This window comes from Pezoporus occidentalis, unplaced genomic scaffold (genome assembly GCF_034315485.1).
Source record: "Pezoporus occidentalis ecotype Australia unplaced genomic scaffold, CSIRO_AGI_Poc_V1 ctg276, whole genome shotgun sequence".
Classification (NCBI taxonomy): Eukaryota; Metazoa; Chordata; class Aves; order Psittaciformes; family Psittacidae; genus Pezoporus; species Pezoporus occidentalis.
The window spans coordinates 443,866-471,342 of record NW_026914675.1 but is presented as its reverse complement, the minus strand read 5'-3'; the positions used below and the strand labels follow the sequence as shown (position 1 = coordinate 471,342).

The 27,477-nt window shown below is 61.9% G+C and overlaps 2 protein-coding genes and 1 non-coding gene across 4 annotated transcripts; 2 read left to right on the top strand and 1 right to left on the bottom strand.

The window, feature by feature from the left end:
• The first annotated feature begins 132 nt into the window (after positions 1 to 132).
• On the top strand, positions 133 to 15,031 carry ABCA7 (ATP binding cassette subfamily A member 7). Its single transcript, XM_062625098.1, has 50 exons — positions 133 to 434; positions 549 to 642; positions 867 to 1,008; positions 1,095 to 1,222; positions 1,312 to 1,433; positions 1,515 to 1,709; positions 1,815 to 1,895; positions 2,002 to 2,239; positions 2,358 to 2,497; positions 2,558 to 2,674; positions 3,495 to 3,668; positions 3,759 to 3,967; positions 4,059 to 4,235; positions 4,386 to 4,608; positions 4,713 to 4,934; positions 5,026 to 5,230; positions 5,299 to 5,415; positions 5,552 to 5,723; positions 5,851 to 5,982; positions 6,064 to 6,203; positions 6,281 to 6,418; positions 6,518 to 6,723; positions 6,850 to 6,922; positions 7,157 to 7,359; positions 7,481 to 7,529; positions 7,732 to 7,791; positions 8,186 to 8,203; positions 8,395 to 8,549; positions 8,649 to 8,773; positions 8,850 to 8,948; positions 9,146 to 9,341; positions 10,248 to 10,342; positions 10,480 to 10,512; positions 10,658 to 10,763; positions 10,848 to 10,922; positions 11,036 to 11,205; positions 11,277 to 11,454; positions 11,547 to 11,662; positions 11,793 to 11,937; positions 12,024 to 12,147; positions 12,245 to 12,374; positions 12,456 to 12,576; positions 12,694 to 12,756; positions 12,837 to 12,943; positions 13,511 to 13,652; positions 13,725 to 13,859; positions 13,939 to 14,042; positions 14,166 to 14,258; positions 14,360 to 14,597; positions 14,676 to 15,031. The coding sequence occupies exons 1-50, from the start codon at positions 369 to 371 to the stop codon at positions 14,805 to 14,807; spliced, it is 6,723 nt and encodes a 2,240-aa protein (XP_062481082.1). The 5' UTR covers positions 133 to 368; the 3' UTR covers positions 14,808 to 15,031.
• Positions 15,032 to 15,452: 421 nt separating this feature from the next.
• LOC134166963 (U6 spliceosomal RNA) lies at positions 15,453 to 15,559 on the bottom strand. The gene has a single exon (XR_009966041.1). It is a non-coding gene; the product is annotated as a U6 spliceosomal RNA (small nuclear RNA).
• Positions 15,560 to 16,264: 705 nt separating this feature from the next.
• Positions 16,265 to 26,969, top strand: TMEM259 (transmembrane protein 259). 2 transcript variants are annotated; one of them, XM_062625081.1, is made up of 11 exons: positions 16,265 to 16,517; positions 18,459 to 18,725; positions 19,329 to 19,443; positions 21,038 to 21,148; positions 22,436 to 22,558; positions 22,876 to 22,976; positions 23,840 to 23,897; positions 24,204 to 24,287; positions 24,738 to 24,870; positions 25,272 to 25,371; positions 26,093 to 26,969. In XM_062625081.1, the coding sequence occupies exons 1-11, from the start codon at positions 16,293 to 16,295 to the stop codon at positions 26,924 to 26,926; spliced, it is 2,151 nt and encodes a 716-aa protein (XP_062481065.1). In that variant the 5' UTR covers positions 16,265 to 16,292; the 3' UTR covers positions 26,927 to 26,969. The 2 variants fall into 2 exon arrangements, with proteins under 2 accessions (XP_062481065.1, XP_062481064.1); XM_062625080.1 differs by having other exon boundaries at positions 19,329 to 19,497.
• The last annotated feature ends 508 nt before the right edge of the window (positions 26,970 to 27,477 follow it).

Below are 27,477 nucleotides of genomic sequence, written 5' to 3'. Positions count from 1 at the left end.
CAGAAGGACTGAACCTTGCTGCTGGTCTGGCCACATCCCTCACATAGGGAAATGGAGGAGCTGCTCCTGTAGCTGGGGCTGCTCCCTGTGCTTCTTGTACTGTGTGGATCCCGCTCCTTGCTCCCAGCGCAGCACTGACCTGGAGGGACTCGCAGAGCTTGTGCCGGATTCTGCTGGTTTTGGGTTAAGGATGAATGAGATTTGAGTTCTTTGCTCCAGGAAGGAGCTTTGCTGCAGGAATGCCGGGCTGGCTCCTGCCACCCCCAGAGCCCAGTCGTGTGCAATAAGCCCTGACCATTGCCCCCAGCTCAGTGCTGATCCCCCTGCTCTCGCCTGCAGCCGGAGCTGAGCTGGGTGCAGGACACACCATGGCTGTGGGCACCCAGCTGGGGCTGCTGCTCTGGAAGAACTTCACCTACCGCCGGCGGCAGCGGGTGAGCAGGGGACAGGGATGGGAGAGTGCCCAGAGCTGCTGGCTCATGGCACAGGGGCAGATAGAGCCCTGGGTGCCGATGAGGACCCCCCCCCCAACCATGGGTTTCCCCCAGCTCCAACTGGCCATCGAGATCCTGTGGCCCCTCTTCCTCTTCTTCATCCTGATCTCCGTGCGGCAATCCCACCCGCCCTTCAAGCAGCATGAGTGTGAGTGGCCCGTGGAGCCCCTGCTGAGTCACGCTTTGGGTTGGCAGGCCCCCCCCCCAACCCCGTGCCTGCCGGGTTCCCCCTACATGGGAGCCCTGGCTGGGGTGGAACCAGGGGACACAACCGCGGGAGGTGGGCACAAGCTGGGGGCTCGCTGACACCTCCCTGCTCAGGGCTTGGTGCAGCCCCCCCCACCCCGGGACCCATCTCTCCCTCTCCCGCAGGCCACTTCCCCAACAAGGCGCTGCCGTCGGCAGGGACCCTGCCCTGGCTGCAGGGCATCATCTGCAACATGAACAACCCCTGCTTCCGGCACCCCACTGCGGGAGAGGCCCCCGGCGTGGTGGGCAACTTCGACGGCTCCATGTGAGCGGCGGGGACCCGGGGAAAGGGAGGGGGGGGGGGGGTCGGGAGCCGGGCCGGGGGTCTCAACCCCCCCCCGTGCCCCGCAGCCTCTCCCGGCTCCTGGCTGAAGCCCGGCGGGTTCTGCACCGCGCTCACGGGCAGCGGCTCCTGCGCAGCTTCACCCGGCTCCTGCCCGCCCTGCGCCGGCTCCGGGGGAGCGGGACTCAGCGGAGGGGTGAGCGCCGGGCCGGGGGGTCCCGGGGGGGGAGCGAGACCCCCGTGGCTGACCCCGGCCTCCACGTCCCGTCCCCCCCCCCCCCCAAGCCCTGCCGGTGCGGGAGTACCTGAGAGAGGACGAGACCTTCTCGCGGTTCCTCCGGACCAACACGTCGCTGGCCCCGGCGCTGGCGGACGAGCTGATGGGGGCTCGGCTCAGCCCCAGCATCGTGAGTGTCGGTCGGGGCAGCGGCCGCTCCCGGGGCTGGCGGGGGTCGGGGGCCGCGCTGTGACCGTCCCTCTCCCCACAGCTCTCCCTGGCAGGCTCCGGCCGCCCGCTGCAGGACGTGGTCTGCAACTCCTCGGAGCTGGGGGGCTTCCTGAGGGGGGGTGACACCGCCTCCACCCAGCGCCTGCAGCGGGGGCTCTGCGCTCTGCCCGGCCCCCAGCTCCGTGCCATGGAGGGATCCTTCCTCTCCCAGCTCGACCTCCCCCGGCTCCTGGCGGTGAGAGCTCGGCCCGGTGCTGGGTGCTGGAAGGCACCGGGGCAGAGACACCCCCCCCCCGCCCCCAGAGGGGCTGAGGTCCCGTTTCCCGTGCTCCCCTCATAGCAAGAGGAGGCAGGCGGCATCGCTGGCACCGTGGAAGCCTTGGGGACCTTCGTACGGGATGCAGCATCCCTGCTGGAGGAGGTAGCCCCCGGCCCCACCGCAAGTGCTCACCTTTGTGCACCCCGGAGGTGCCCCATGGTGTTCCCAGGTATCCCAGTCCCCCACAGCCCCATCCCGCTCTCCCGAGGTCTCCTCCATGACCAGCCTCGCCGAGCTGCAGCGGGAGCTGCAGGCGCTGATGGCCACCAACGCCAGCGCCACCGGCTCGGGCACCTTTGGGACCCTGTCCCGCATCGCCTGCGGGCACCCCGAGGGCGGGGGGCTGCGGATCCCCTCCCTCAATTGGTACGAAGACAACGATGTCAAAGCCTTCCTGGACCGCAACAGCTCGGAGCAGAGAGCCGGGGCCGCGGGCAGGAGCAGCAGTGAGCGGGCTGGGCAGCGGGGATCCCACCATGGGCTTGCTGGGCACTTTCACCACCGGGCTGCCCAGAGGTAGTGCTGGGGGGCTGGTGGTGAGGGCTCGGTCCTGCTCCCACCCAGGCCCCTTCTGCCGGGAGCTGCTCCGCAGCCTGGAGTCCAGCCCCATATCCCAGATCTTCTGGTGCGGGATCAAGCCCCTCTTCACCGGGAAGATCCTGTACACACCACCCGGCCCCGGCCCCGACAGCGTCATGGCCGAGGTGAGCAGGGGTCTGGGGGGGGTCTGACCCCGGCCCTGCCTCACCCCTTGTCTCTTGCAGGTGAATCGGACGTTCCGGGAGCTGGCGGTGCTGGGGGAGGCAGGAGCTGCCTGGCGGGAGGTGGGACCCCGCATCTACACCTTCCTCAACGGCAGCCTGGAGATGCAGGTCCTCCGGGTGCGTGACTCTTGGACCATCTCCCCATCAGGGATGGGGCTGTGGTGCGGTGCGGGATGGGGATGTGGTGGGCTACGGGAGTGGGGTGCGGTGTGGTGCAGGATGGGGATACAGGAGGGTGCGGTGTGGTGCAGGATGGGGATACGGGAGGGTACGGTGTGGTGCAGGATGGGGATACAGGAGGGTGCGGTGTGGTGCAGGATGGGGATACGGGAGGGTACGGTGTGGTGCGGGATGGAGGTGCAGTGGGCTGTGGGAATGGGGTGCGGTGTCGTGCAAGATGGGGATACAGGGGGATATGGTGTGGTGCGGGATGGGGATGCAGTGGGCTGCAGGTGTGGGGTGCAGTGTGTTGCAGGATGGGGATACAGGGGGGTGCAGTGTGGTGCAGGATGGGGCTACAAGAGAGTACAGTGTGGTGTGGGATGGAGGTGCAGTGGGCTGCAGGTGTGGGGTGCAGTGTGTTGCAGGATGGGGATACAGGGGGGTGCAGTGTGGTGCAGGATGGGGCTACAAGAGAGTACAGTGTGGTGTGGGATGGAGGTGCAGTGGGCTGCAGGTGTGGGGTGCAGTGTGGTACAGGATGGGGCTACAGGAGGGTACGGTGTGGTGTGGGATGGAGGTGAAGTGGGCTGCAGGAGTGGGGTGCAGTGGGGTGCAGGATGGGGCTACAGGAGGGTACGGTGTGGTGTGGGATGGAGGGGCGGGAGTGGGGTGCAGTGTGGTGCAGGATGGGGCTACAGGAAGGTACGGTGTGGTGTGGGATGGAGATGCAGCGTGGAATGCGATGCATTGCCCATGGTACCCTGGTGCTTTGCAGGACGTGCTGCTGGCCCCAGGGACAGCCGAGCTCCTGGATGGGATCCTCAATGGCACCTCCTGGAAGCTGCCGGCACTGGCCAGGTTCCTGGTGGAGCCGGGGCCGGGGCTCACTTGGCACCAAGTGTACGCCGATGCCGACACGGTGCTGAGCACGCTGTCGCAGTTCATGGAGGTTTGTGTCACCCCAGCTGCCTGGGGGGGGGGGGGGTGTGAGGCTGGCTCCTGGAGCCCCCCCTCCGAGCCCTGCTTGCCCTGCCTGCAGTGTGTCTGCCTGGACAAGATTGAGGCGGTGGCCACCGAGGAGCAGTTGGTGGCCCGGGCGCTGGAGCTGCTGGAGGAGCAACAGTTCTGGGCAGCAGTGGTCTTCCAGCCCCCCACCAATGCCACGGCCACCGCGCTGCCCCCCCACATCCGCTACAAGATCCGCATGGACATCGACGATGTCACGAGGACCAACAAGATCAAGGACAGGTTGGGGACGAGCCCCCCACCCAGGCACCTCCTGAGCAGTGGTGACAGTCGTCCTGTCCCCCCGTCCCCAAGCACCGTGCTCTGCCCCCAGGTTCTGGGACCCGGGCCCTGCAGCCGACCCCTTCAGCGACCTGCGCTACGTGTGGGGAGGGTTCGTCTACGTGCAGGACCTGGTGGAGCAGGCGGTGGTGCGGGTGCAGACCGGGGCTGCCCCACGGATGGGGGTCTATGTGCAGCAGATGCCTTACCCCTGCTACGTGGATGATGTGTGAGTGATCCCCGAGGGAGGGATGGGGCTGAGCGCATCCCTCATGCACCATCCCGATGCAGCTGGTCCATGCCCTGTGTGTCCCTTGCCCGGTGGTGGCCCGAGGTGTCCACCAGCTGGAGGTGGAAGGATTGGTGCCATCTCACCCAGGTTCCTGCGGGTCCTGAACCGCTCGCTGCCCCTCTTCATGACGCTGGCCTGGATCTATTCGGTGGCCATGATCATCAAGGGGGTGGTGCATGAGAAGGAGACGCGTCTCAAGGAGACCATGAAGACCATGGGTCTGAGCAGTGGGATCCTCTGGCTCAGCTGGTTCCTCAGCAGCTTCATCCCCTTCCTCCTCAGCTCTGCCCTCCTTGTCCTCATCCTCAAGGCAGGTTGCAGGGCACCGGTGACACCACGGGTGACGCAGCGAGCACCGGGGCCGGGAGCTGGCACAAGGGGGATCTACAGGCTCCAACCTGCCTCTATCCGCAGCTCGGAAACATCCTGCCCTACAGCGACCCCGCCGTCATCTTCCTCTTCCTCGGCACCTTCTCCGTGGCCACCATCAGCCAGTGCTTCCTCATCAGCACCTTCTTCCCCCGCGCCAACCTGGCCTCGGCTTGCGGCGGCATCATCTACTTCTCCCTCTACCTGCCCTACGTGCTCTGTGTCGCCTGGCGCGACCACATCACCTTCCCCCTGCGCATCCTCATGGTGAGCGCCCACCGATGCCCCCTCCCCAGTGCCCCTCAGGGGGGTTTGGGGCTGAACCCCCCCCCCCCCGGGGCTGTTCTTGCTGCCCTAGAGCCTGCTGTCACCGGTGGCCTTCGGCTTCGGCTGTGAGTACTTCTCCCTCTATGAGGAGCAGGGGATGGGCATCCAGTGGCACAACCTGGGCACCAGCCCCATGCCAGGAGACCCCTACAACTTCGCCACGGCCATGGGGCTGCTGCTCTTGGATGCCATCCTCTATGGCCTGGCTACATGGTACCTTGAGGGTGTTTTCCCAGGTGAGTGCAGCCCCCCCTGGGCCCTGGCACCCCCAGTGCCTAGCCCTGCTCAGCTCCATCTGCTGCAGGTCAGTATGGGATCCCCAGGCCTTGGAATTTCCCCTTCCTGAAGAGCTACTGGCTTGGGGAGGCCTCCTCAGCCGGGCAGCCCCCGTACCCCAGCAGCCCCCTCACTGTGCCCCAAGGTGAGCCCCTGCCCTAAGGGTGGCAGCCACAGAGCTGAGCTGGAGCCCTCCCGCCCGGGCTTTGCCCCCAGCGATGGGTCCTGCCCTCCGTGGGGAAGGGTCCAGCTCAGGACCTGACCCCTCCGGTGCCTCCCAGTGCTGGTGGAGGAGCCGCCTGCCCAGCTCCAGCCCGGCGTCTCCATCCGCAACCTGGTGAAGATCTACCACAACAGCAGCCGCGTGGCCGTCAATGGGCTGAGCCTGGACTTCTACGAGGGGCAGATCACCTCCTTCCTGGGCCACAACGGCGCCGGCAAGACCACCACCATGTGAGCCGGAGGGGCCGGGGGCTGGCCCAGGCAACCCGGGTCTGAGCATCCCATATGGAGCAGCGCACGCACCTCTTCCCCGAGCCCTACTGATCCATGACCCCCTTTTTGCTGGTCCCCCACCCAGGTCCATCTTGACCGGCCTCCTGCCCCCCACCTCTGGCACTGCCTACATCCTGGGCTGGGACATCCGCTCCGATATCGACAGCATCCGTAAAACCATGGGGATGTGTCCCCAGCACAACGTGCTCTTCGACATGTAGGCAGGGGAGCAGTGCAAGGGGCGGGAGGGGGGGGCACAGGGAGGGCTGCCCCCTTCACCCCATCCTGCCCACCCCAGCCTCACAGTGGAGGAGCACGTCTGGTTCTACGGGCGGCTGAAGGGGCTGTCGGAGGAGCGGGTGAAGGCGGAGATGGAGCAGCTGATCCAGGACACGGGGCTGCCCCACAAGCGCCGGGAGCAGACCAGGAACCTCTCAGGTGCGTGTTGGGGGCAGGACCAGTGCTCAAGCAGTGGCCGTGGGCCCCCCCCACAACACTGTCCCCGTGCCCCACAGGGGGGATGCAGCGGAAGCTCTCGGTGGCCATCGCCTTCGTTGGAGGCTCCCGGGTCGTCATCCTGGACGAGCCCACGGCCGGCGTCGATCCCTACTCCCGCCGCAGCATCTGGGAGCTGCTGCTCAAGTACCGCAAAGGTCAGGGCTGGGGGGGGATGTCTGCACCCCCAGCCCTTGGGGTGAGCAGGGACGTGCCCACAAAGAGGGGTCCGGGGCCAAGCCCGCTCGCTGCCCCAGGCCGCACCATCATCCTGTCCACGCACTACATGGACGAGGCGGAGCTGCTGGGGGACCGCACCGCCATCATCTCGCAGGGCCGGCTCTGCTGCTGCGGGTCCCCGCTCTTCCTCAAGGCCAGGCTGGGCACCGGCTACCACCTCACCCTGGTGAAGCGGGAGCGGTTCGGCACCGGCAGCGGCATCGTCTCCGGCACCACCAAAAAGGTGAGTCCGAGCCTCAGCCCAACGGGTGGCCGGTGCCTCCATGCCGGGTGCAGAGGGGATGCAGAGCCCCGGGCTCGGGGCTGGATGCTCTGCAACGTGCCAGGTTCCAGCCACCCATTCCCGCAGGAAGGCAGCGACTCGGAGCACAGCAGTGACACAGGGCTGGGCAGCGAGCGGGGCAGCGAGGCCAGCGCCGTGGGTGAGGATCCATCCATCGCTGTGCCCCAGCACAGCATCACCCCATGTGTAGCGACTGTGGGTGCACTCACTGGGCACCCTGCCCTGTGATCTCATAGCTCCCTACAGTGGTGGGGCAGAAGGGGGTCCCTGCCCTCCCATCCCCTTCAGCCCCCTTGGAGACCCTTAGGTTGGGATGCTTTGGCCACCAGCTCCTGCCCCAGGTTTCCAGCCCCCTCTTCCCTGTCCCCCCCAGATGTGGTCCAGTTGTCAGCGCTGATCCAGAAGCTGGTGCCCGGCTCCCGGCTGGTGGAGGACATCGGGCACGAGGTGCTCTTTGTCCTGCCCTACAGTGGGGCCAAGGACGGTGCCTTTGGGAACCTGTTCCGCGAGCTGGATGCCCGCCTGGGGGAATTGGGCATCTCCAGCTACGGCATCTCCGATACCACCCTGGAAGAGGTACCGGCTCCTGGGGTGCCCCTGTGGGGTGCCTTTGACCAGGGTGGGTGGGGGGGATTTGCCTATTTGGGGCTGTGGGTGCTGGTGGCCGCATTTAATGCCAGCCCCCTCCCACCCTCAGATCTTTCTGAAGGTGGCCCAGGACACGGAGGTGGACACTGGCACCGCAGGTAAAACCCCGTGGTGCTGGTGGGAGCTTTGAGGTGCAGGGGGGGGACCAGGGGGAGATGTTCATCAGCCCGGAGCAGGGTGCAGGTGTCCCCAGCACCCTATATGGCCCTCGCCCCCACTGGGAGCACCCATGGGTGCGGGAAGGTGTCACAGGGTGGCCTCAGTGCCCCCCTCCTGCCAATCTGACCCTTGTTTTGTCAGGCACGGAGCAAGGAGCAGCCCCCGGCGAGGGGGATACGGAAGCAGCTGATGGGGAGCTGGGTAAGGAGCAGGGAGCTGGGACCCCTGAGCTGCCCAAACCGTGCCATGGGGTGCCCCAAACACCACTGGGCTGGGGCCGTGGCACGTGTCCATGCGCACACATCCATCCAAGCAGGCAGCCCTTTGGGGATGCATTCCTTTGGGCGAGGAGCAGGGACAGCGGCGGGTCTGGGGGAGCCCAGCTCTGTGCAGGGGTCAGGATGGGACATGAAATCCCAGGGAACGTATCCGGGCCCCTTCTCGTGGAGACAGAGCTGGTGTGGGGCAGCCACAGGAGTCGGGGGGGGGGGGGCTGTGACAGTTTGGGGTGCCAGGTCTGCCCTGGGGCAGTGCTAACCCAGGTGGGCAGGCACCGGCGTGGCTGTAACCCCTCTTTCCTCTCCTTTACACTGAGCCCAAGGACGCCGGCGAGGTAGGAACTGGGTGCTGGGGGGGGGTCCTGTTGTGTCCCTGCATGCAGCACCCATCCCTGCTGGGCTGCTGGGTGTCCCTGCCAGCACCATGTCCCCCTGCGCGCTGCCTGGTGTGAGCCCCTGCCCCTTGCTGCCAGCTTTGCCAGACCCCGACTTGGACCCAGCCCCAGCCTGCTCTCTGCCCTTGCAGCAGAGGAGCCCCAGGAGACAGACCTGCTGCGGGGGGGGCCCGGGCAGGCCTGCGGCAGGGTGAGGGGCTGGGCGCTCACCCGCCAGCAGCTCCGCGCCCTCTTCATCAAGAGGATGCTCCATGCACGACGCAGCACCCGGGGCTTCTTCGCACAGGTACAGCCCAGGGGATGGGGCTGCGTCGGGGTGGAGGTTTGGAGGGCGATGGGGCAGGATCCAACCCCTGGCTCCAACACCCCCCCCCCCCCCCCCCAGATCGTGCTCCCCGCTGTGTTCGTCTGCATCGCCCTGCTCTTCAGCCTCATCGTGCCACCCTTCGGGAGGTACCCGCCGCTGCGCCTGCAGCCCTGGATGTACGGGCAGCAGTTCACCTTCTTCAGGTGTGTCCCCATTGCTCCGAACCCCTACATCCTCCCGGTGCCTCCCCCCCCAGCTCACTCCTGCATCCCCCTGCAGCAACGACGCACCGGGGGACCCGGACACAGATCGGCTCCTGGGCGCTCTCCTGGCCGAGCCGGGCTTCGGCACCGAGTGCATGAAGGATGCTGGGGAGGTGTGAGTGCCTGCGCCCAGCGTGGGGCTGAGCGGCTGCCACAGGGTGGCCCCGGGACCCACCGCTCCCCCAGGGGCAGCCCCGCGATGCTGCGGGACCCCCAGTCCCCGTGCTGGGGGTGCTGGAGGTGCTGGCAGGTCCTGGTGCCTCAGGCTGGTAACGGGGGTCTTGTCTCCCCCCCGCGGTGCCGGGTGCCCAGGACGGGGCCATGTCCACCGGCTTCCCATCCCGACGGCTTCTCGACCCCCCCGGTCCCCCCGGCCGTGCTGGAAGCGCTGCGATGTGGGAACTGGACACAGGCTGAGCCGTCCCCCCCCTGCCAGTGCAGCGGCCCTGGGGCCAGCAGGATGCTGCCCGACTGCCCCGAAGGGGCGGGGGGGCTCCCGCCACCCCAGGTAACCCCCAGCCTGCATCAAGGCCAGCCCTGGGGTGCTGCAGGGTGCGGGTGCAGGCGATGCTGCGGGTGCAGGCGATGCTGCAGGTGCAGGCGATGCTGCGGGTGCAGGTGATGCTGCGGGTACAGGCGATGCTACAGGTGCAGGCGATGCTGCGGGTGCAGGTGATGTTGCAGGTGCAGGTGATGTTGCCGGTGCAGGCGATGCTGTGGGTGCAGGTGATGTTGCAGGTGCAGGTGATGTTGCAGGTGCAGGTGATGCTGTAGGTGCAGGAGATGCTGCAGGTGCAGGCAATGCTGTAGGTGCAGGTGATCCTGCGGGTGCAGGCGATGCTGTAGGTGCAGGTGATCCTGTAGGTGCAGGTGATGCTGTAGATGCAGGCGATGCTGCGGGTGCAGGCGATGCTGCGGGTGCAGGCGATGCTGTAGGTGCAGGTGATCCTGTCGGTGCAGGTGATGCTGTAGGTGCAGGCGATGCTGCGGGTGCAGGTGATGCTGCGGGTGCAGGCAATGCTGCGGGTGCAGGTGATGCTGTAGGTGCAGGTGATCCTGTAGGTGCAGGTGATGCTGTAGATGCAGGCGATGCTGTGGGTGCAGGCGATGCTGTGGGTGCAGGCGATGCTGCGGGTGCAGGCGATGCTGCGGGTGCCGGTGATGCTGCGGGTGCAGGTGATGCTGTAGGTGCAGGTGATGCTGTGTGTGCAGGCAATGCTGTGTGTGCAGGTGATGCTGCGGGTGCAGGTGATGCTGCAGGTGCAGGCGATGCTGCGGGTGCAGGTGATGCTGTAGGTGCAGGCAATGCTGCGGGCGCAGGCGATGCTGCGGGCGCAGGCGATGCTGCAGGCGCAGGCGATGCTGCGGGTGGCCGTGTGTCCATGCAGCCCGTCCGTCCGTCCGTCCCCTCCAGGTCCGAAGGGGCACCGGTGACATCCTGCAGAACCTGACGGGCAGGAACATCTCGGACTACCTGGTGAAGACCTATCCCCAGATCATCCGCCAAGAGTGAGCGCTGGGGACCGGGAGGGATGCTGCGGGCCAAACCCAGCCGCAGCACCGCAGGGCAAAGGGGGCACTCGTGGCCGGGCGCTGCCGCAGCTTCTCCTCGGGGGTTATTTCCCCCCTCCTTGAACCTCTTTCAGGCTGAGGAACAAGAAGTGGGTGAACGAGCAGAGGTGAGCGCGGGCAGGGGGGAGGCTGGAGCTTCCCTGCGGGCTTGGGCAGAGCCCTTCGCTGTGTGCCCCTCCCCGTGGTGCCTGGGCGGGCGCGGGGCAGGGTTTGGGCAGGGGAAGGAAGGATGCAGGATGTCTCTCCCCGCAGATACGGCGGCTTCTCTCTGGGTGCCGGGGGCTCCCAGGCGCTGCCCACGGCGGCGGAGGTGGATGCGGCGGTGCTGGAGCTCCGAGCACTGTTCAACATCACCCCGGTACGGATGCGGCTCTGCCCCCCCCCCCGGTGCTGGCACGGCTCTGGGTCAAGCCCCCTCCTCACCCCCTATCCCCACCACCAGGGCAGCCCCTCGGACCGGCTCCTGGCCAACCTCAGCCGCTTCATTGAGGGCTTGGACTCTCGCAGGAACATCAAGGTACGCCCGGTCCTGGGGGTCCCGGGGTTGGAGCAGCCTGGGATGGACCGAGGGGAGCGGGAATGGGGCTGGAGGGGGGGGGCTCTGAGCCGCTGGGCTCTCCTGGGCTGCAGGTCTGGTTCAACAACAAGGGCTGGCACGCCATGGTCTCCTTCCTCAACGTGGCCAGCAACGGGCTGCTACGCGCCCGGCTGCCCCCCGGCACCGACCCCGCGCTCTTCGGCATCACGGCCACCAACCACCCGCTCAACCTCACCAAGGAGCAGCTCTCAGAGGCTGCCTTGTGAGTGCCGGGGATGGGGTCCTGTGGGACCACCCCTCCCATCCCTGGCTGAGCCCTCCCCTCCGCCGCAGGATGGCCACCTCCGTGGATGTGCTGGTCTCCATCTGCGTGATCTTCGCCATGTCCTTCGTCCCGGCCAGCTTCGTGCTCTTCCTCATCGAGGAGCGGGTCAGCAAAGCCAAGCACCTCCAGTTCGTCAGTGGGATGAAGCCAGTCACCTACTGGCTGGGCAACTTCGCCTGGGATATGGTGCGGGATGGGGATAGGGATGGGGGAACAGCCCCAGGGGGCCAGGTCCCACTGTGACCCCCCCCCCCTCCCCGCCTTCTCCATGCCCACAGTGCAACTACCTCGTCCCTGCGCTGCTGGTCATCCTCATCTTCCTCTGCTTCCAGCAGGAGTCCTACGTGTCCGCTGCCAACCTGCCCTCCCTGGTTCTGCTGCTGCTGCTCTATGGGTGAAGGGCTGGGGCTAACCCCCCCCCGGGAGGCTCTGAGCAGGGCTGGGGGCAGCCCTGGCTCTGGGGCTCGTGGTGATGAAGGCTGGGATCTGTGCCTCAGCCAGCTCCTGCCTCTCTGCCCCTGCAGCTGGTCCATCACCCCACTGATGTACCCGGCCTCCTTCCTCTTCAGCATCCCCAGCACCGCATACGTGGCCCTGACATGCATCAACCTCTTCATTGGCATCAACGGCAGCGTGGCCACCTTTGTGCTGGAACTCTTCGTGGACAAAGTGAGCCCTGGGGTTTCCAAAACCCCCTTCCCATCCCTATAGGGCTGCCACCAGCCCCTCCACTCCTCTTCTTGCTGTCCCGGCAGAACCTCAACGACATCAACCGCATCTTGAAGAAGGTTTTCCTCATCTTCCCCCACTTCTGCCTGGGCCGAGGCCTCATCGACATGGTGAAGAACCAGGCGATGGCCGATGCCTTCGAGAGGTTCGGTGAGTCTGGCGGTACCAGGGCTGCTCCCCCTCCCCAGACTTGGTCAGTGTGGGGGCCCTCCCCTATGTGCCCCCCCTCCTACGGCCCCTTTTGCAGGGGACAGGCGCTTCGTGTCCCCCCTGTCCTGGGATCTAGCAGGGAAGAACATGTTCGCCATGGCCATTGAGGGCATCGTCTTCTTCCTCTTCACCCTCCTGCTGCAATACCGCTTCTTCCTGCGGCTCGGGTGAGGAGCGGCCGTGGGGCGGCCGTGGGGCAGCCGTGGGGCGGGCAGCCCTGGAATTACCCCTGCTGCTGTCACTGCCAGGCCTCGGGCTCTGGAGCTGCCCTCACTGGGCGACGAGGACCAGGACGTGGCGAGGGAGCGGGCGAGGGTGGGCAGCACCTCCCCACACGGCCACCTCCTGCTGCTCAGGGACCTGACCAAGGTGCGCACCCTGCTCCCGGCCCCTCGCTGTGGGGCTGCAGCCTCTCCCATAGCCCCGGTCCCTCTGGTGGGTGCTGGGTGGGAGCCGGACCCAGCCCACCCCATCTCCTCCCCGCAGGTTTACCGGCGCAGGAAGGCTCCGGCCGTGGACCGGCTCTGCGTGGCCGTGCCTCCCGGTGAGGTGAGCGCGGGACACAGGGATGGACAAACGGCCCCATGGGCAGGGATGGGGCTGCCGGTAACCCCGGTGTGCACCCGCAGTGCTTCGGCCTCCTGGGGGTGAATGGGGCTGGGAAAACGTCCACCTTCAAGATGCTGACGGGGGACACGGAGGTGACGCTGGGGGAGGCCTGGCTGAAAGGACACAGGTAGGACCCTGGGGCTGACCCTCTCCTTGTCCCCGCAGCACGTGCCATCCTCCCCATCCCCACACTGCGCTTCTCCTCAGCCTCATCCCCGCAGCGCGCCTGTGCTCGGCTCCATCCTCATCCTCATCCCTGCAGTGCGCCCATCCCCATCCCGGCAGCGTGCTGAGCCCTGTCCCTGTGTGCTGAGCCCTGTCCCCATGTACTGAGCCCTGTCCCCGTGTGCTGAGCCCTGTCCCCGTGTGCTGAGCCCTGTCCCCCTGTACTGAGCCCTGTCCCCGTGTGCTGAGCCCTGTCCCCGTGTGCTGAGCCCTGTCCCCGTGTGCTGAGCCCTGTCCCCATATACTGAGCCCTGTCCCCATGTACTGAGCCCTCTCCCGATGCGCTGAGCCCTGTCCCCATGTATTGAGCCCTGTCCCCATGTATTGAGCCCTGTCCCCATGTATTGAGCCCTGTCCCCATGCGCTGAGCCCTGTCCCCGTGTACTGAGCCCTGTCCCTGTGTGCTGAGCCCTGTCCCCGTGCGCTGAGCCCTGTCCCCGTGTGCTGAGCCCTGTCCCTGTCCCCGCAGCGTGCTCACCGACCCTCAGTCCGCCCGCCAGCACATGGGGTACTGCCCCCAGTTCGACGCCATCACCGACCTGCTGACAGGACGGGAGCACCTGGAATTCTACAGCCGCCTGCGGGGGGTCCCCGAGGAGGAGATCCCCAAGGTATGGCCCATGCCCTGGCACCCCCCCCAGCGCAGGGGACCCCCATCCTCATCCCCTCGCATCTCCCCTCAGGTGGCTCAATGGGGCATCGCCAAGATGGGGCTGGTGCCGCACGCGGACCGGCCGGCGGGCAAGTACAGCGGGGGCAACAAGCGCAAGCTCTCCACGGCCATTGCCCTGCTTGGCTCCCCCCCCGTCGTCTTCCTGGTGAGTGGGGGGGCAGCGATGGGGGGGGGGGGTGTGTGTCCCACAGCAGCTCCTGGCCCCCACACGACCACTGTCACAGGATGAGCCCACGACCGGGATGGACCCGCGAGCGCGGCGCTTCCTGTGGGATCGCATCCTGAGCGTCATCCGGGAGGGCAGGTCCGTGGTGCTCACATCCCACAGGTGAGCCCCTGCCCTGGGATCCATGCACCCCCCCCCCCCCCAGAGGGGAGACACCTCTGCCCCATGGCACCCCTGGAGTGGAGCCCCCCTCTGCCCCACGGGGCCCCCCGTTTCCCCCCACAGCATGGAGGAGTGCGAGGCGCTGTGCACCAGGATGGCCATCATGGTCAACGGCCGCTTCCGCTGCCTGGGCAGCGTCCAGCACCTCAAGAGCAGGTACTGGGGCTCAGGGAGCGGGGGGGAACCACACTGCATCAGCATCCTGCGTTAAGAGGGATGTGGATGGTCCCTGCAGCGACGCCCTTGTGTCCGAGCAGGTTTGGGGATGGCTACACAGTGGTGGTGCGGGTCGGGGGCCCCGGTCCGGCCCCGGTGGAGAGCCTGATGCAGCGGCGCTTCCCCGGCATGGTGCTGAAGGAGCGGCACGGGGGGCTGCTGCAGTTCCACCTCCCCTCCCGCGCCGGCTCCCTCGCCAGCATCTTCAGCGTCCTGGCAGCGCACCGCGGGCCCTGCCACATCCAGGACTACTCCGTGTCCCAGACCACCCTGGACCAGGTGATGGAGGATGCAGGGCACAAGGACAAGAAGGGGCTGGGGTCCTGCTGGCGCTGCCCCTCACCTGCCCTCCCGCAGGTCTTCGTGCACTTCGCCAGGGAGCAGAGTGATGAGGACCCTGGGCAGGATGCGGCCCCCGCAGCGCCCAGCCCCGGGAGGAGGCTGACACCGTTCCTGGAGGATGACAGCTACCAGGAGAGCGTTGTGTGAGTGGGGCCATGGTGCCCCACGGACCCCCTGGACTCCAGCGCAGGGCTGGCCCCAGCTCCCCCCATCAGCGGGGTTGTACCCTCCGGCGGGGGGGGGGGCTGAGTCAGATGTGGGGTGTGCATGGGCCGGGCTGGGTGCTGGGCTGGTCCCAGTCCCCCCGGGTGTTCTGTGCCGGAGCAGAGCCTGATGCAAAGAGGAATTCAATAAAGACCCATGGTACCGCCCCGGGGCAGCATCGCCCTCACCCCAATACAGCCCCATTGGGGACACAGGGTGGGGGGGCACAGCAAGGTGGCCCCCACATGGGAACCCCTCCCCATGGCTTCCAAGAGGCCAGAGTCTTCCTCACCCCTAAGCAGGGGTCCCTGCCCCACATCCCCTTCGCCTCCACCTTCACCCCTCCAGGGTGCCCAAGCGCTGGGGTCGTGCCCCTCACCCCCGGGTGTCCCCTCAGCCCTTGGACCCCAGTCCTGTGGCACCAAGGTTTTGGGGTGCCCATCTCCCCTCGATATCCCTCTCCTGTGCTGGGGCTCGACATGGGGGGCCACGGGTACCTCCCCATCCCTCTGCCAGTGCGCGGGGGACAAAAGGGGTGTCTGCGGGCTGCGGGGGTGGGATTGCCCCCTAAAATGGGGGCAAAAAGAGCAAAATATGGAACGCTTCACGAATTTGCGTGTCATCCTTGCGCAGGGGCCATGCTAATCTTCTCTGTATCGTTCCAATTTTAGTATATGTGCTGCCGAAGCGAGCACGACTGCAGCTCCGCCCGACGCGCAATTTAAACCCCTCTCATTTACTGTTTTTCACATCATGGTGAATGCTTATTTCTTCGACTCGTCCCTCGTTTTCTCTCTCCCACCGCATTCTGCGCAATACCCGCCGTTTCTCTGTTCTAAATCCGTTTTTTTCTGTCGGGATTCCGGCCGTTTCGGAAGCGTTTCAAAGCGATGTACGCAGGGACCGCTGCTCATTTGCATATCGGGGCGGGGCCCCGGCGGGCCGCTGCCACAGTCCCAGGGTGCCCCGGCGGCGCTCGCGCATGCGCACCAACGCCGGCGGCGGAGGAAGATGGCGGCGGGGCGCTGAGGGGCCGGGTCCGGTCGCACCGCACCGGGAGAGCCGAGGCGGCCGCCGCGCTCACACCGACCCCGTAACGGGGTCCCCCTCATGGCCGCGGGGCCGGCCCGGCAGCCAGGTCCTCGCTGCGCAGCTCCCGGGCCCCTCCGCAGCCGTGGCCCGCTGAGCCCCGAAGCCTGGCCCTGATCCTGGCCCTGCCGGGCCTGACCCGCCCTCCGCTCCGGAGGCGTCTGCGCGCAGGAGGCCGGGCCCGAGGGCAGCGGGACGGCGGCGGCAGCAGCACCGAGCAGCGCCGGGCACCGGGAGGCAGCGCTGAGCGGCGGCGCCGAGCCCGCTGTGCGGCCGAGGAGCGGCTCCCCCCCCACCCTCCCCTTCCCCGCCCCGTGGCTCGCAGCCGCAGGAGCCACGATGTCCGAGAACCAGCCCAACGCCAACAACCAGCACCCGGGCAACGGCGGCGCTGCCGGGGGCAACAACCGGGGCGGCGTCCGCAACCCCAACCTCAACCAGAACCCTCTCATCAATGTGCGCGACCGCCTCTTCCATGCTCTCTTCTTCAAGATGGCAGTGACCTACGCGCGCCTCTTCCCACCCTCCTTCCGCCGCGTCTTCGAGTTCTTCGTCCTCCTCAAGGTGAGGGGAGGGGGGGGTTTGTGGGGAGGAGCCGACCTTGCCCTCGCTGCCCGGGCACGGAGGCACAGGTTCCCTTATTAACACAAACACCTGGTCGCTGCTAGAGGTCACAGCCTGCCTTTGGGGCCACCTGCACCACCAGCTCCCCTGGGCCTCTGCTCCGTGAGGAAGATGGGACCTGGTTGTAGTTAGTGGTCCGTGGTGGTCTCGGCAGTGCCAGAGCTGGGATTCCAGATCTGGAAATGGCAAGGAAATCACTGAGCCAGCGCGCTGGGCAGGGACAGGGATGTGGGTGCGAGAGGTTTCTGTTTGCAACCAGTCCCTCTTTTTGGATACGTTGAATACGTGATCGTTGGAGTTCTCTTGCAGTCTTGTCTTCTCTGGAAGCACTTAATATACAACCCTGGTTTAACCCCATTTCCTTTTAGCAGGCAGCACCTTCAGCAGTGCTAGTGCAGCATCACACCGTGGATACAAACCCTCCTGCTTTCTTGTCAGTGTGGGTGCAGGATTATCATGTGGGTGCAAGGTTGGAGACCCACGGAGGGACCTGTTGGTGCCTGCAGGGTGAGCTGCCTGTAGGGTAAATCCTGCTCCACAGCTCCTGGGGCACGCACTGACCAGGGTGAGAATTAAAGGGAAGGGGGAGAGGAGCTTGAATGAGCTTCTGCTCTGAGTTCCTAAAATTCAGCTGCTTGAAGCAAGGAAACATTTAGGACAACTTGTCTCACACTGCACATGCTTCACCCCTGCCAGGGGGTTTTACCATCTTTCTTCCCCAGCTGTCCTGACTGGATTCAAGGGGGACTGGGACAGGGCTGGTGCTAGCTGTGGGGCTGGTAGCGGTTCTTGCTGCTGTCTCCCTTCGATCGCATCACTCCCAAGGAAGTAAAGAGTATTCCCAGGGCACCTGCAGGGAACAGCCTGCTCCTGCCGCGGGGTTGGGATCAGCCTCTGCGCACCGAGGCCTGCGGCTGCCCGTGGTTGCGGTGGCTCCTCCCGTGACGAGGGAAGGGAGGTGTTTCTGCTTTACCTTCCCTCCTGCCTTCCTGCGGATGGGCTGTTTACCAGTGTCTAGCAAATGGGTCAGGAGCGCTGCGTAGCAAGGGCAGCTGGTTAAACTGGGAGCGAGCGTCTCGCTGTGCTTGGGCCCTGAGTGCGTGACACCCGGCTGTTCCGCTCCACCGGCGTCGCGCGGAGCTTTCAGCTCTGAACTTTGGACAGTGTTGGGCAACGTCGGGCTGGATCCTTGACCTTCGCTGCAGGGTTTTATTGGGCTGCTTCGGTTTGCTGTGGCTTTAGAGCTGTTCCCTGGGCCAGGGAGCGGTGATGTCCCTCACGGGCCAGCTCGACCTCCACCGCGGCAGCAGCGAGAGGTGGATCTGAACGCGGAGCTGGCTGTTGTGTGTGGATTTGGGTTGCCCTGCTCTTGTGGTGGGCTGTCTTTTGTTGGAGCTTGCTTTATGCTGCCTTTGGAAGCTGGGTGGTCTCCTCTGGGCTTCAAGAGGAGATGCTTTGTGCTGAGGAGGGAATGGTTGAAAGTCACGGGTGTGTTTCTGTGGCTTTCAATGTGCTTTGGAGCCTCCTTAGTGCTGTGTTGGGTCTGTTTGCCTGTGTGCAGTCCTGAGGATGGTGTTGGTTTGCAGGATCTTACGTGGTGCTGGGGCCTGTGTACTGCACAGGTATCAGTGGCAGCTCTGGTCTTGTGAGCAGGAGGAGATTGATCTTGCTCTGTGTGTTTTTGGTGCGTTACCCCCTTGACGCAGCAGTGCTGAGATTGCCAAAGTCTGGGCTGCTTGGTTTGGGAAGCGTAAAAACCTCGTGTCCGAATTAACCCAGTGTGTTTAAGGGCAAAGAGGAGATGGTTAAAACTGGGGAGGGGGCAAACAGGCCAAGGCTGGTTGGGCTGATGGTCTCTGCTTTGTTTCTTGCTGTGTGCAGGCTCTCTTTGTGCTCTTCATCCTGGCGTACATCCACATCGCCTTCTCCCGCTCGCCCATCAACTGCCTGGAGCACGTGCGTGATAAGTGGCCGCGCGACGGCATCTTGCGGGTGGAAATCCAGCGCAATTCCAGCCGAGCCCCCATCTTCCTGCAGTTCTGTGGTGCTGACAAGTTCCCAGGGATGGTGGTTGAATCCACAGCTGAGGAAGAGGAGGAGGAAGAGGAGGAAATGACAGTGGATATGTTTGAAAACAGCTCTGTCAAGGTAAAGGCGCGTTCCCAGCATACACAGAACCTGGTTGTGGGTTTGGGGGGCAGTGGTTTGGTAGTGCAGTCCCCCTGTGATCTCTCAGTCATCTGGGAGCAGAGTGTGTTCCTTGGCTTTTCCTGAACTCTCACAGCAGCCTCTGGTGATAGAATCATAGACTAGTTAGGGTTGGAAAGGACCTTAAGATCATCCAGTTCCAACCCCCCTGCCATGGCCAGGGACACCTCCCACTAAACCATCTCACCCAAGGCATTGTCCAGCCTGGCCTTGAATGCTGCCAGGGATGGAGCATTCACAACCTCCCTTGGCAACCCATTCCAGTGCCTCACCACCCTTACAAGAAAGAATTTCCTCCTTATATCCAATCTAAACTTCCCCTGTTATAGTTTGAACTCGTTACCCCTTGTCCTATCACTGCAGTCCCTAATGAAGAGTCCCTCTCCAGCATCCCTATAGGCCCCCTAAACTGATTTAAGATAGGAAGTAAAGTCTGAGGAAGGGGCCTCTTAAGTTCTCCTTTTGGTGCTGGGGGCACAGAGGGAGTGCAGAAGACTGGAGCTTTGGGGGTTTGCTGACATGCCTGCCATGATTCTCCAACAGTTTGAGCTGGATATCGAGCCCAAGGTGTTCCTCAAGCCATCCCGGGTGAGCAGCACCGAGGCGCTGACCCACAATGAAAGCCGGGAGTTCTCATTTAGTGAAGCAGCCACTAAAGGTATGGAGCCTCTGAGGGAGACTGTGTCCGAGTTTGAGATGCTAGCCAGAGCAGGTAAAGACAACTTCCACTGCTATCTGTGCCCCTCCCTCCCTGCCCTGTGCATCCTTCCTGCACGTCTCCTTCCTTCTGGCTTCCCTGGGCACGTGCATAGTAACCTTAAATGTTTTCCCTGATGCATTTGCCTGCCATTAATTGTGTCAGTACTAACAGTAGATCCACAGCAAGATCTTTCCTTTGGCTGGGAGGGAGGCTGGGAGTTGGGGGTTGCCTGGGCTATAAAATGTGCTGAAGCCTCTTGTTCCGGCACCATCTTTCTGCAGTGATGGGTGGTGGATATCTCAAACATGAACCTCCCTCCTTGAGCTGTTCTCTTTCCTCTTGAGGCCTGCAGGGGTGGCAGTGACAGGGCACATTCCTCCTTGCATTAAGGGTTTGGGTCCCTGAGTCAACACCAGGGCTTGGAACAGCCAATTAATCCCCAAAGCCACCGAGCGGGTTTTAGAGCACTGTGAGATACAGCACTGCTGCTCTGCATCATCCTGCTTCATCCCTCCCCTGGTCCCAGCAAGGCTTAAGCTGCTGATGCCTCCTAAACTCAAGGGAGGTTTTAGTGGCTTTGTATTATTCAAAATGGAATTCCAGCATTGGAAAATATGTTTCAAGTGGTTAGGGCTGGAAATCTATTAAAAAGTATTTATGTTAAAGTAGAGTCATTGGATTATTTCTTAATTTGCCTTTTTCACCTCCACTTTTATCCCTGGAAAGGCTGGAGTTCTTTGCTGTTCAGAAGGACTGGATATTGTGGAGGATTGTGAGGCTGGGCATTGCCTTGGCACTGTTCCCTTGCTCCTGCAGTGATTTTTGCTTGATGCTGATCTAGAACTCGTTAGTCCTGAATTTAAGATCCTGAAGTGACAGAAGACTAGAGAGCAGTGACTATTTTTGGTGCAATACCTTTATTGGTAGCTGCTGGAGCTGAGCTGGGTGCACTGATGGGCTGTGCCTTGCTTTGCAGAACTCCTGGTTGGAAGTGATCCAGCAGCATGGTGGGGGAGAGAATTGTGCTGCTTCCTGATGTGATTTAACAACTGATCTCTTCAAAAGGGTCCCAGAGCCTCAAATCCCTGCTTTTATTGTTTGTTTTCTTTCCAGGTTTTTTGTGCTATAAGCACACCAAATTTGATATTTAGACAGACTGTTTTCCCCTGGAAAGCTGTACTTGCTCCTGCCTTTAGCTCTGAGGTTCGTCATTGCAGGGGTGAGCAGTGCATGCTCTTGCCCTGTGCGGTGTTTACTTGGTGCTCAGCAGGTGTAATTGTATTTTCCTGCTGTTTTCTAAACAACATAGAAAGCAGAAGTGGAACAGAAAAGAACAAGTGCTCTTGGGCTTGTCAGGCAGGGTTTGGAAGCAAAAGTAACGTCCAAGAATGTGTATTGACTCGTTCTTAACAGGTTGAAGGAAGCTCGGAGCCTGTGCCTGCAACTGATTCTCTTCTCAGGACGTGGTGGGAGGGAATCCAGAGGTGGTATTTCTTTTTGATGGCTGTTTCCAGCCCTGCTGTTGAGTGTCCCTTCCCACCCTCTCTTGCAGTGTGGCCGCAGGAGGAGTACATAGTGGAGTACTCGCTGGAGTACGGCTTCCTGCGCCTGTCCCAGAGCACTCGGCAGCGCCTCAGCATCCCGGTTATGGTGGTGACTCTGGGTGAGTGCTGGAGCTGGTGCAGGGGTGGGTGACTCTGGGTGAGTGCTGGAGCTGGTGCAGGCAGGGGTGGGTGAGGGCTCTGCAGAGGTTCCTACGCCCCGGTGCCTCTTTAGTCTTGTGGAAACTATTTATAACAGTTGATGGCGCTCCTTGCCCACGCAGGAGAGCTGCTTTATGGAGCCTTGATTGCTTTAGTAGGTCATACCTTTGCAAGAGGAGGAGCCTGAAATGGTGGAGCCTGTTTCAGCAAGCCCCAGTGTTGTGTCCAGCACAGTTTCCTCACTGAGGAAGGAAGAGGCTCGTGGTACTGAAAGATTTAGGCTCAGTGTGGAACAGCAGCAGCAACATGGTGTTAGAGCCCAGCAGTGGGAGCAGTTGTGTGTCAGGGGCAATACTGAGCACATCTGCTTAGCACTGTCTCCACATGGTTCTTGTCCCTGTGAGCACCAGCAGACCATTTCCCTGAAGTGTTCTCTTCTCCTGGCATGTATAGAATCATCAGGAATATGGTTTCAAGCCTTCTCAGGCCTGTGAACTAAATTAATGTGTGATGAGCTGTTAAGGCAACAATGGGACTAGATTTCATTCCTTACTCCTAATCAAGCTGAGTTGCAGCTGGACTGGAGTATTAAGCAGTTCTTCTGTACAGGCAATGGGCAGTTTCCCTGTTAAATGTCTGCTTCCTGACCTGGGTTTTCCAATTCAGCTAGAAAAAGGCCTTCAGTAGTACTTTACTGAGAAATTCCTTGTGTTCACACTTCCTGTTTTGTATAGATCTGGGTTATTTTTACAGGCTTCATGAGATGGAACTGAGCAGCCTTCATCCATGCCTAGAGCCATGGGGAGGTGTTGGTGTGTCCTCCACTGCAGGAGGGTCCAGCCAGTGTCATGTTGAGGCCAGCTCATGGCTAAAAAGTCCTAGCCTGGCCCTGTGAGTCTTACTGGAACTTGTTTCTCTGGGCCATTAGCTGGGGTGAGCCCAGGGAAATAGTCCAAGGCTAGAAGGCAAATTCCTTTCATGTCAGTGGCAGCAGAGAGCGTGAGAGTCCTGATGGAATTCTTGAGGCCTGGCTGACATTAGCATTTTGACAGCCTGGCTGGATCTGTCAGGGTGTGACATTTTCCCTCCCTGTCCTGCCCAGTTTATACTGCCAAAGGTCTGAGCACAGACAGGGCTCTGGTGGCACATGGGTCCTTCTGAGTGATAAGAAGTCTCTGTCTGCCCTGCTGCCTCCTCTGTGGCTTCAGGTGGGGACAACCTGAATGGGGTTTTTGTGTTCTCTCCAGATCCTACCAGGGACCAGTGCTTTGGGGACAGGTTCAGTCGCCTGTTGCTGGATGAGTTCCTGGGTTATGACGATATCCTGATGTCAAGTGTCAAAGCTTTAGCTGAAAATGAAGAAAACAAAGGTAAGGCTCAGAGGGATCAGCAGAGCAGTTGATGGTAGATGCATGAATGTCATCCTCTGCCTATTGATTCATCTCTAATGAAGGGAATGGCTCCCTGTGTTACGTAGAGATGTTATTGTCAAGGACAGAATGAGACAAGCAGGAGGGGAGAGGTGTCTGCAAACGTGACTTCCTGCTGCCTCGCTGCACTGCATAACAACAGCAGTGCTGCTGAGGAGGTGTTGCTTCAGATCCTGTTCCTTTAGAAGACACTGGAAGTTTGTTCTTGGGTGATGGGTGAATCACACTGAGCTTGTGTGCTTGTGGTTTCTCTTCAGGTTTCCTTCGCAACGTGGTGTCTGGGGAGCACTATCGCTTTGTCAGCATGTGGATGGCCAGGACTTCTTACCTGGCAGCCTTCGTCATCATGGTCATATTTGTAAGTTGACAGGAGTTGGGCATTGCCTGGACTCTGGGCCTGATGCTGGTCATGTTTGAAAGTAACAGCCCAGGCCTGAGCTCTCCTCATCTGCTTTTAAAGCTCAGCTGATGGAGCAGGAGGTTCTTGTCTTTGTGATGCTTGGTTTTCTGCGTGTGGGTTCTAAAGTTCTAACACTGAAACAGAGGAGCTGCAGTAGGATGAAGTGATGGTTTCCTTGTCCAAAGAGTTATTCCTGTTAGAAAGGCTCGAAGCATAGTTAAACCGCTCGAGCTGCTAAGGCACTGGGTGTGGAAGTTTGTCCTCTGAGACTTCCAAGAACAGGCCTAATTTGCCAAGAGTGCTAAAGATAGATCCAGGTCTCCTGACTGTGTGAGATGAGGTGATTACAGATCAGCGTTAGATGAGATCCCAAGGGATACCAGCCTGTGTTCCTAGTCCTGGGCAGCTGTCTCTCTTCATGTCTGTGCACTGGTGCAATAGGGTACGACTGGCAAATTGGAAGGGGAAATGAGAGCTGGTGACTGTTGTCAGGCGGCCTTATGAGCTGGTGGGAGGAGCACACATGGAGGATGGGACGAAACTGGGCTTCCAGCCCTGTTGCTCTTTGGTTTGGCCCCTGCTGGACTCTTCAGAATTGGTCTCTTTACAATCCTCACTGCAGTGACACAAAGAGGAAGTTGGGGAAGTTGCAGTTATTCTTTGTGAGGTCTGCACACCTCAAATGGAGGAGCATGGGCTACACACCGTGTGCTGAGCAGCACAGCAGGCCCAGGCTCACCTGGCCAGGCTGGAGGGTGATTCTGGTGGTGACTCCTGGGCTTCTGTGGCTCTTAACACTGGTTTCTGCTCTCGTGTTTCAGACTCTGTCCGTTTCGATGCTGCTGCGCTACTCGCACCATCAGATCTTTGTCTTCATTGGTAAGGATTTTGGAGGGGTTTAGGGTGTGCTGCACGCCGTGCCTGCTGCAGCACAGCGTATCACATGTAGCCCCTGTTGTTGGTTTAGAAGGCTCCTGTGTGTAGCTGCACAAGGAATATATCTCCCTATGGCCCTGTGACCAGGCTTGGAGAGCTGTTCTGTCTCTGACAAAGTGTCAGGGACAGTGGTCTTGGGACACTGGACTTCACTGCGTGTTGCAGTGCTCTGAATGGGGAGCAGCATGGGATGGAGGGTCCCGTGGCCTCACAGCCACTTCGTGTCATAGTCTGTTCTCCTTCTTGCAGTTGACCTGTTACAGATGCTGGAAATGAACATGACAATTGCGTTCCCTGCAGCTCCCCTCCTCACTGTCATTCTGGCTCTCGTAGGTAAGGACGTGAGCTCACTTCTTGTGCTGTGCAGCATGTCCCATTGGGATCTGCAGGGAGTCTGACACGCAGGAGGTAGTTAATGTGGCACCTTGTGAGGACCCTGAAATTTGATGGCACCCTGAGCTGGATCATCCTTGTGGGTCCCCAGAAAGCAGCTCATTTGGAAATCAGTTCATGTCAGATTCATGCTTCCCGTGACCATGCTGCATTAGCATAGTCTGAGTTTGAAAAGCCCCCTAAACCTCCCCAAAATCTGCACTGTCTGGAGCCAGCTGATCATCTGGCCTGTGCAGTGGCTGCAGGCAGCAGTGAACATGTTTGCCCGTAGCTGCTGCTTTAGGGCAGTTTGGTGCTGCTGTGGCCTATGCTGCACGGTCACCAAGCCCCTCCTCTGAGGTGACAGAGGATTCCCTCCTGTGGCCCTGATGCAGCTGCTCTGTCCCGCAGGGATGGAGGCCATCATGTCCGAGTTCTTCAACGACACCACCACCGCCTTCTACATCATCCTCATCGTGTGGCTGGCCGACCAGTACGATGCCATCTGCTGCCACACCAATACGAGCAAGAGGCATTGGCTCAGGTGAGGGCTGCCTGGGGCCTCCTTCCCGTGTTCTCACCACGTGTCCTCTCCTCAGGTGGGAAAGGGGCCGCTTCAGATCCCTTCCAGCCCTCCCAGGCAGCAGCACTTCTGCTCCTGAATGCTTCTGTGGGAGCTGACCTATGTGTCACAGGGCCCAAAGTGCAATTGCTTCCACTTTGGGCTTGTTCCTGGATGTCAGGAATCGCCTCAGTCCTTTCCCTGCCCTTTGTTCTTCCCTGTTGAAGGCTTGTTCATAACAAGGCAATTTGAATTACCTGTTAATTGGAGTCTGCACCGCCCTGTGCAACCTGCCCCAGCTCGGAATGGAGCTGGGAGCAGACAGACGCTCACGTTTGTCCTGTCTGTTGCCATATCCTGATGATTTCTGCCTTTCCCTCCAGGTTCTTCTATCTGTACCACTTTGCCTTCTATGCCTACCACTACCGATTCAACGGGCAGTACAGCAGCCTGGCTCTGGTCACCTCCTGGCTCTTCATCCAGGTGAGTAGCTGCCACTTCTGGTGCACGTTGATGCAGCCAGCCCAGAGGCAGGAGCCACTGTGTGACTTACCACACACCTCACAGGGATCTGGCTTTATCTGACTTGTTGTCAAGCTGAGTCTGAGCAGTGATCTTTATGTAAGAGATGGAAAGAAGCCCTGGTTTGGAAATGGAACAGCAGGAGGAGGCTGGTGAACAGGAGGGCTTCTTGGCCACTGGCTCAGATCCAGCCATGTGACTGACAGTGGCTGATGTCACTTGTTGGGAGGTGTTAGGGAAGGGGGTCCTGGCTCTCAGGAGGAAATCCCACCGAGGATCTCCCCTTGAAGAGGCTGAGGAGCTGGTCAGGCCTGTGCAGTGCAGAGACCAGCCCCAGACTTGAGGTCTCCAAAATCCTGGTTCAGGCAAACCTTTTGTGTGTATTGCTGGTGTCCTGCCCCTTTCTCTGCTGCCACCAAGACAGGGAAGGAAGGTGGGCTAGAGAAATGCCTTCACCCTTCCAGTTGTCAGCCCTTACAAGGGAAGAGGGGTTGTATTCCATTCTCCTTAGGGAGAAACTGTACATGTAGCTTGCAGGGGTTGTAGTAGAAGGGATAAATCTTCCCACAATGTCAGATAACCTCGTGGTCAGAGCAGCTGATCTCTCTAGTCATGAGGAAAGCGTAGTTCTCTAAGGTGTGTTAGGCCCAACGAGTGACTCCTTTCCCTTTGCCTTCTCTAGCACTCCATGATTTACTTCTTCCACCACTACGAGCTGCCGGCCATCCTCCAGCAGATCCGCATCCAGGAGATGCTGCTGCAGACCCAGCAGGTGGGCCAGGGCACTCAGACCACGCTGCAGGACAACCTCAACAACAACACCACCGCTGCCCCCGTGGACGGGGGGAGCCGCAGACCCCCCCTGCCCGCCGGCCCCTCGGGGGACGCCGCCAGCCCGCCCGCCCTGGCACCCAGCACGGCCTCCAGCGTCATCGCCGCTGCCACCGCGGGCAGTGACCTCAACTGGGTGGCGGAGACAGCCGCCATCGTCACCGAGGCCTCCTTCCTGTCCGACCTGAGCACGACCCTCCTGGAGCCCAACGCGGTGCACGAGGCCGTGGCCAACGGGAGCCCTCAGGACGCTGCCTCCGGCTTGGTCGCCCGCATCAGGGTGAGCAGCGAGCACCCGGAGACGGCCGTGGGCTCCATCACCATTGAGCTCACCTCGACGTCTGTGGTGGCTGCAGCAGATGTTCCCCCCGCCGCAAAGGCGGCCCCGGCTGCAACCCCGCTCCCGCTGCAGGAGGAGGGGGGCTCTGTCCCCAGCAATCCCCTCCTGGAGCAGACTGAGACTGGGGAGGGCTCGGGCAGCCAAGGCCGAGCGAGCAGCAAGGACTGTGCTGGCAGCAGCAGCGTGGTGCAGAGCCCTGCAGCCTCTGCCAAGGACACGGAGCAGGACAGGCGGTCGGGGCGCGCGCCTGGGGACCGGGGGGACAGCAGCCCTTGCCCAGCACCAGCAGAGAGCCCACCCCGCTCCGCACCCTGCCCGCAGCCTCACTTGAGGAGCCTGTCTTGAGCCCCTGTTACTGTAACTCTGGACTGCCGGGGAGGCATCTGGATTTTCCTTTGTTACCGTTTCTCACTTCACCGTCATCCTTAACCCATGAATTCCTCTTAGTGCAGAGGTGGAGCAGGCGGGATAGAGAAGAGGTGCTGCAGTGAGCCTCCTCTGGGAAGAGCCCGTGTGTGCTTGTGTGCGAGAGCCTGATGGACGCGGGACGAGGCAGCCGCTCTGGGTCCCTGCCCCAGCTTTTCCTCTTTGCCCCCTGTGTTCATGTTTGCAGCCTGGATCACAGCCATGAGCGTGTGTGCGTGTGGCAGCTTCATGTTAGAATAGCAGCTGCGTGTGGACAGGGGGTGGGTTTTCAGACACCCCCCCCCAGGAAAGCAAGAGAAACCTGATCGACTCCCCTTCTCCTTAGGGGGAAAAGGAGCTTCAGCCCTTCCCCAGAGACTACATTTGCTGCTGCCAGGGTAAAGCTGGGCAATAACCAAAGCCGAAGCTGCAGTTCAGCCCCATCTTTTCTGTCCTTGAGTGTCTCCCAGCCCATGGCTTTGGGATGGAAG

Bases quoted from the DNA above. Each gene is read 5' to 3' on its own strand.
- TMEM259 (XM_062625080.1), top strand. From the start codon at position 16,293: ATGTCCGAGAACCAGCCCAACGCCAACAACCAGCACCCGGGCAACGGC. The intron at 19,498-21,037 runs GTAAAGACAACT...CCTCTCTTGCAG, and splicing joins TGAGATGCTAGCCAGAGCAG to TGTGGCCGCAGGAGGAGTAC. The intron at 22,977-23,839 runs GTAAGTTGACAG...CTCGTGTTTCAG, and splicing joins TCGTCATCATGGTCATATTT to ACTCTGTCCGTTTCGATGCT.
- ABCA7 (XM_062625098.1), top strand. From the start codon at position 369: ATGGCTGTGGGCACCCAGCTGGGGCTGCTGCTCTGGAAGAACTTCACC. The intron at 1,434-1,514 runs GTGAGTGTCGGT...CTCTCCCCACAG, and splicing joins CTCGGCTCAGCCCCAGCATC to CTCTCCCTGGCAGGCTCCGG. The intron at 12,757-12,836 runs GTGAGCGCGGGA...GTGCACCCGCAG, and splicing joins TGGCCGTGCCTCCCGGTGAG to TGCTTCGGCCTCCTGGGGGT.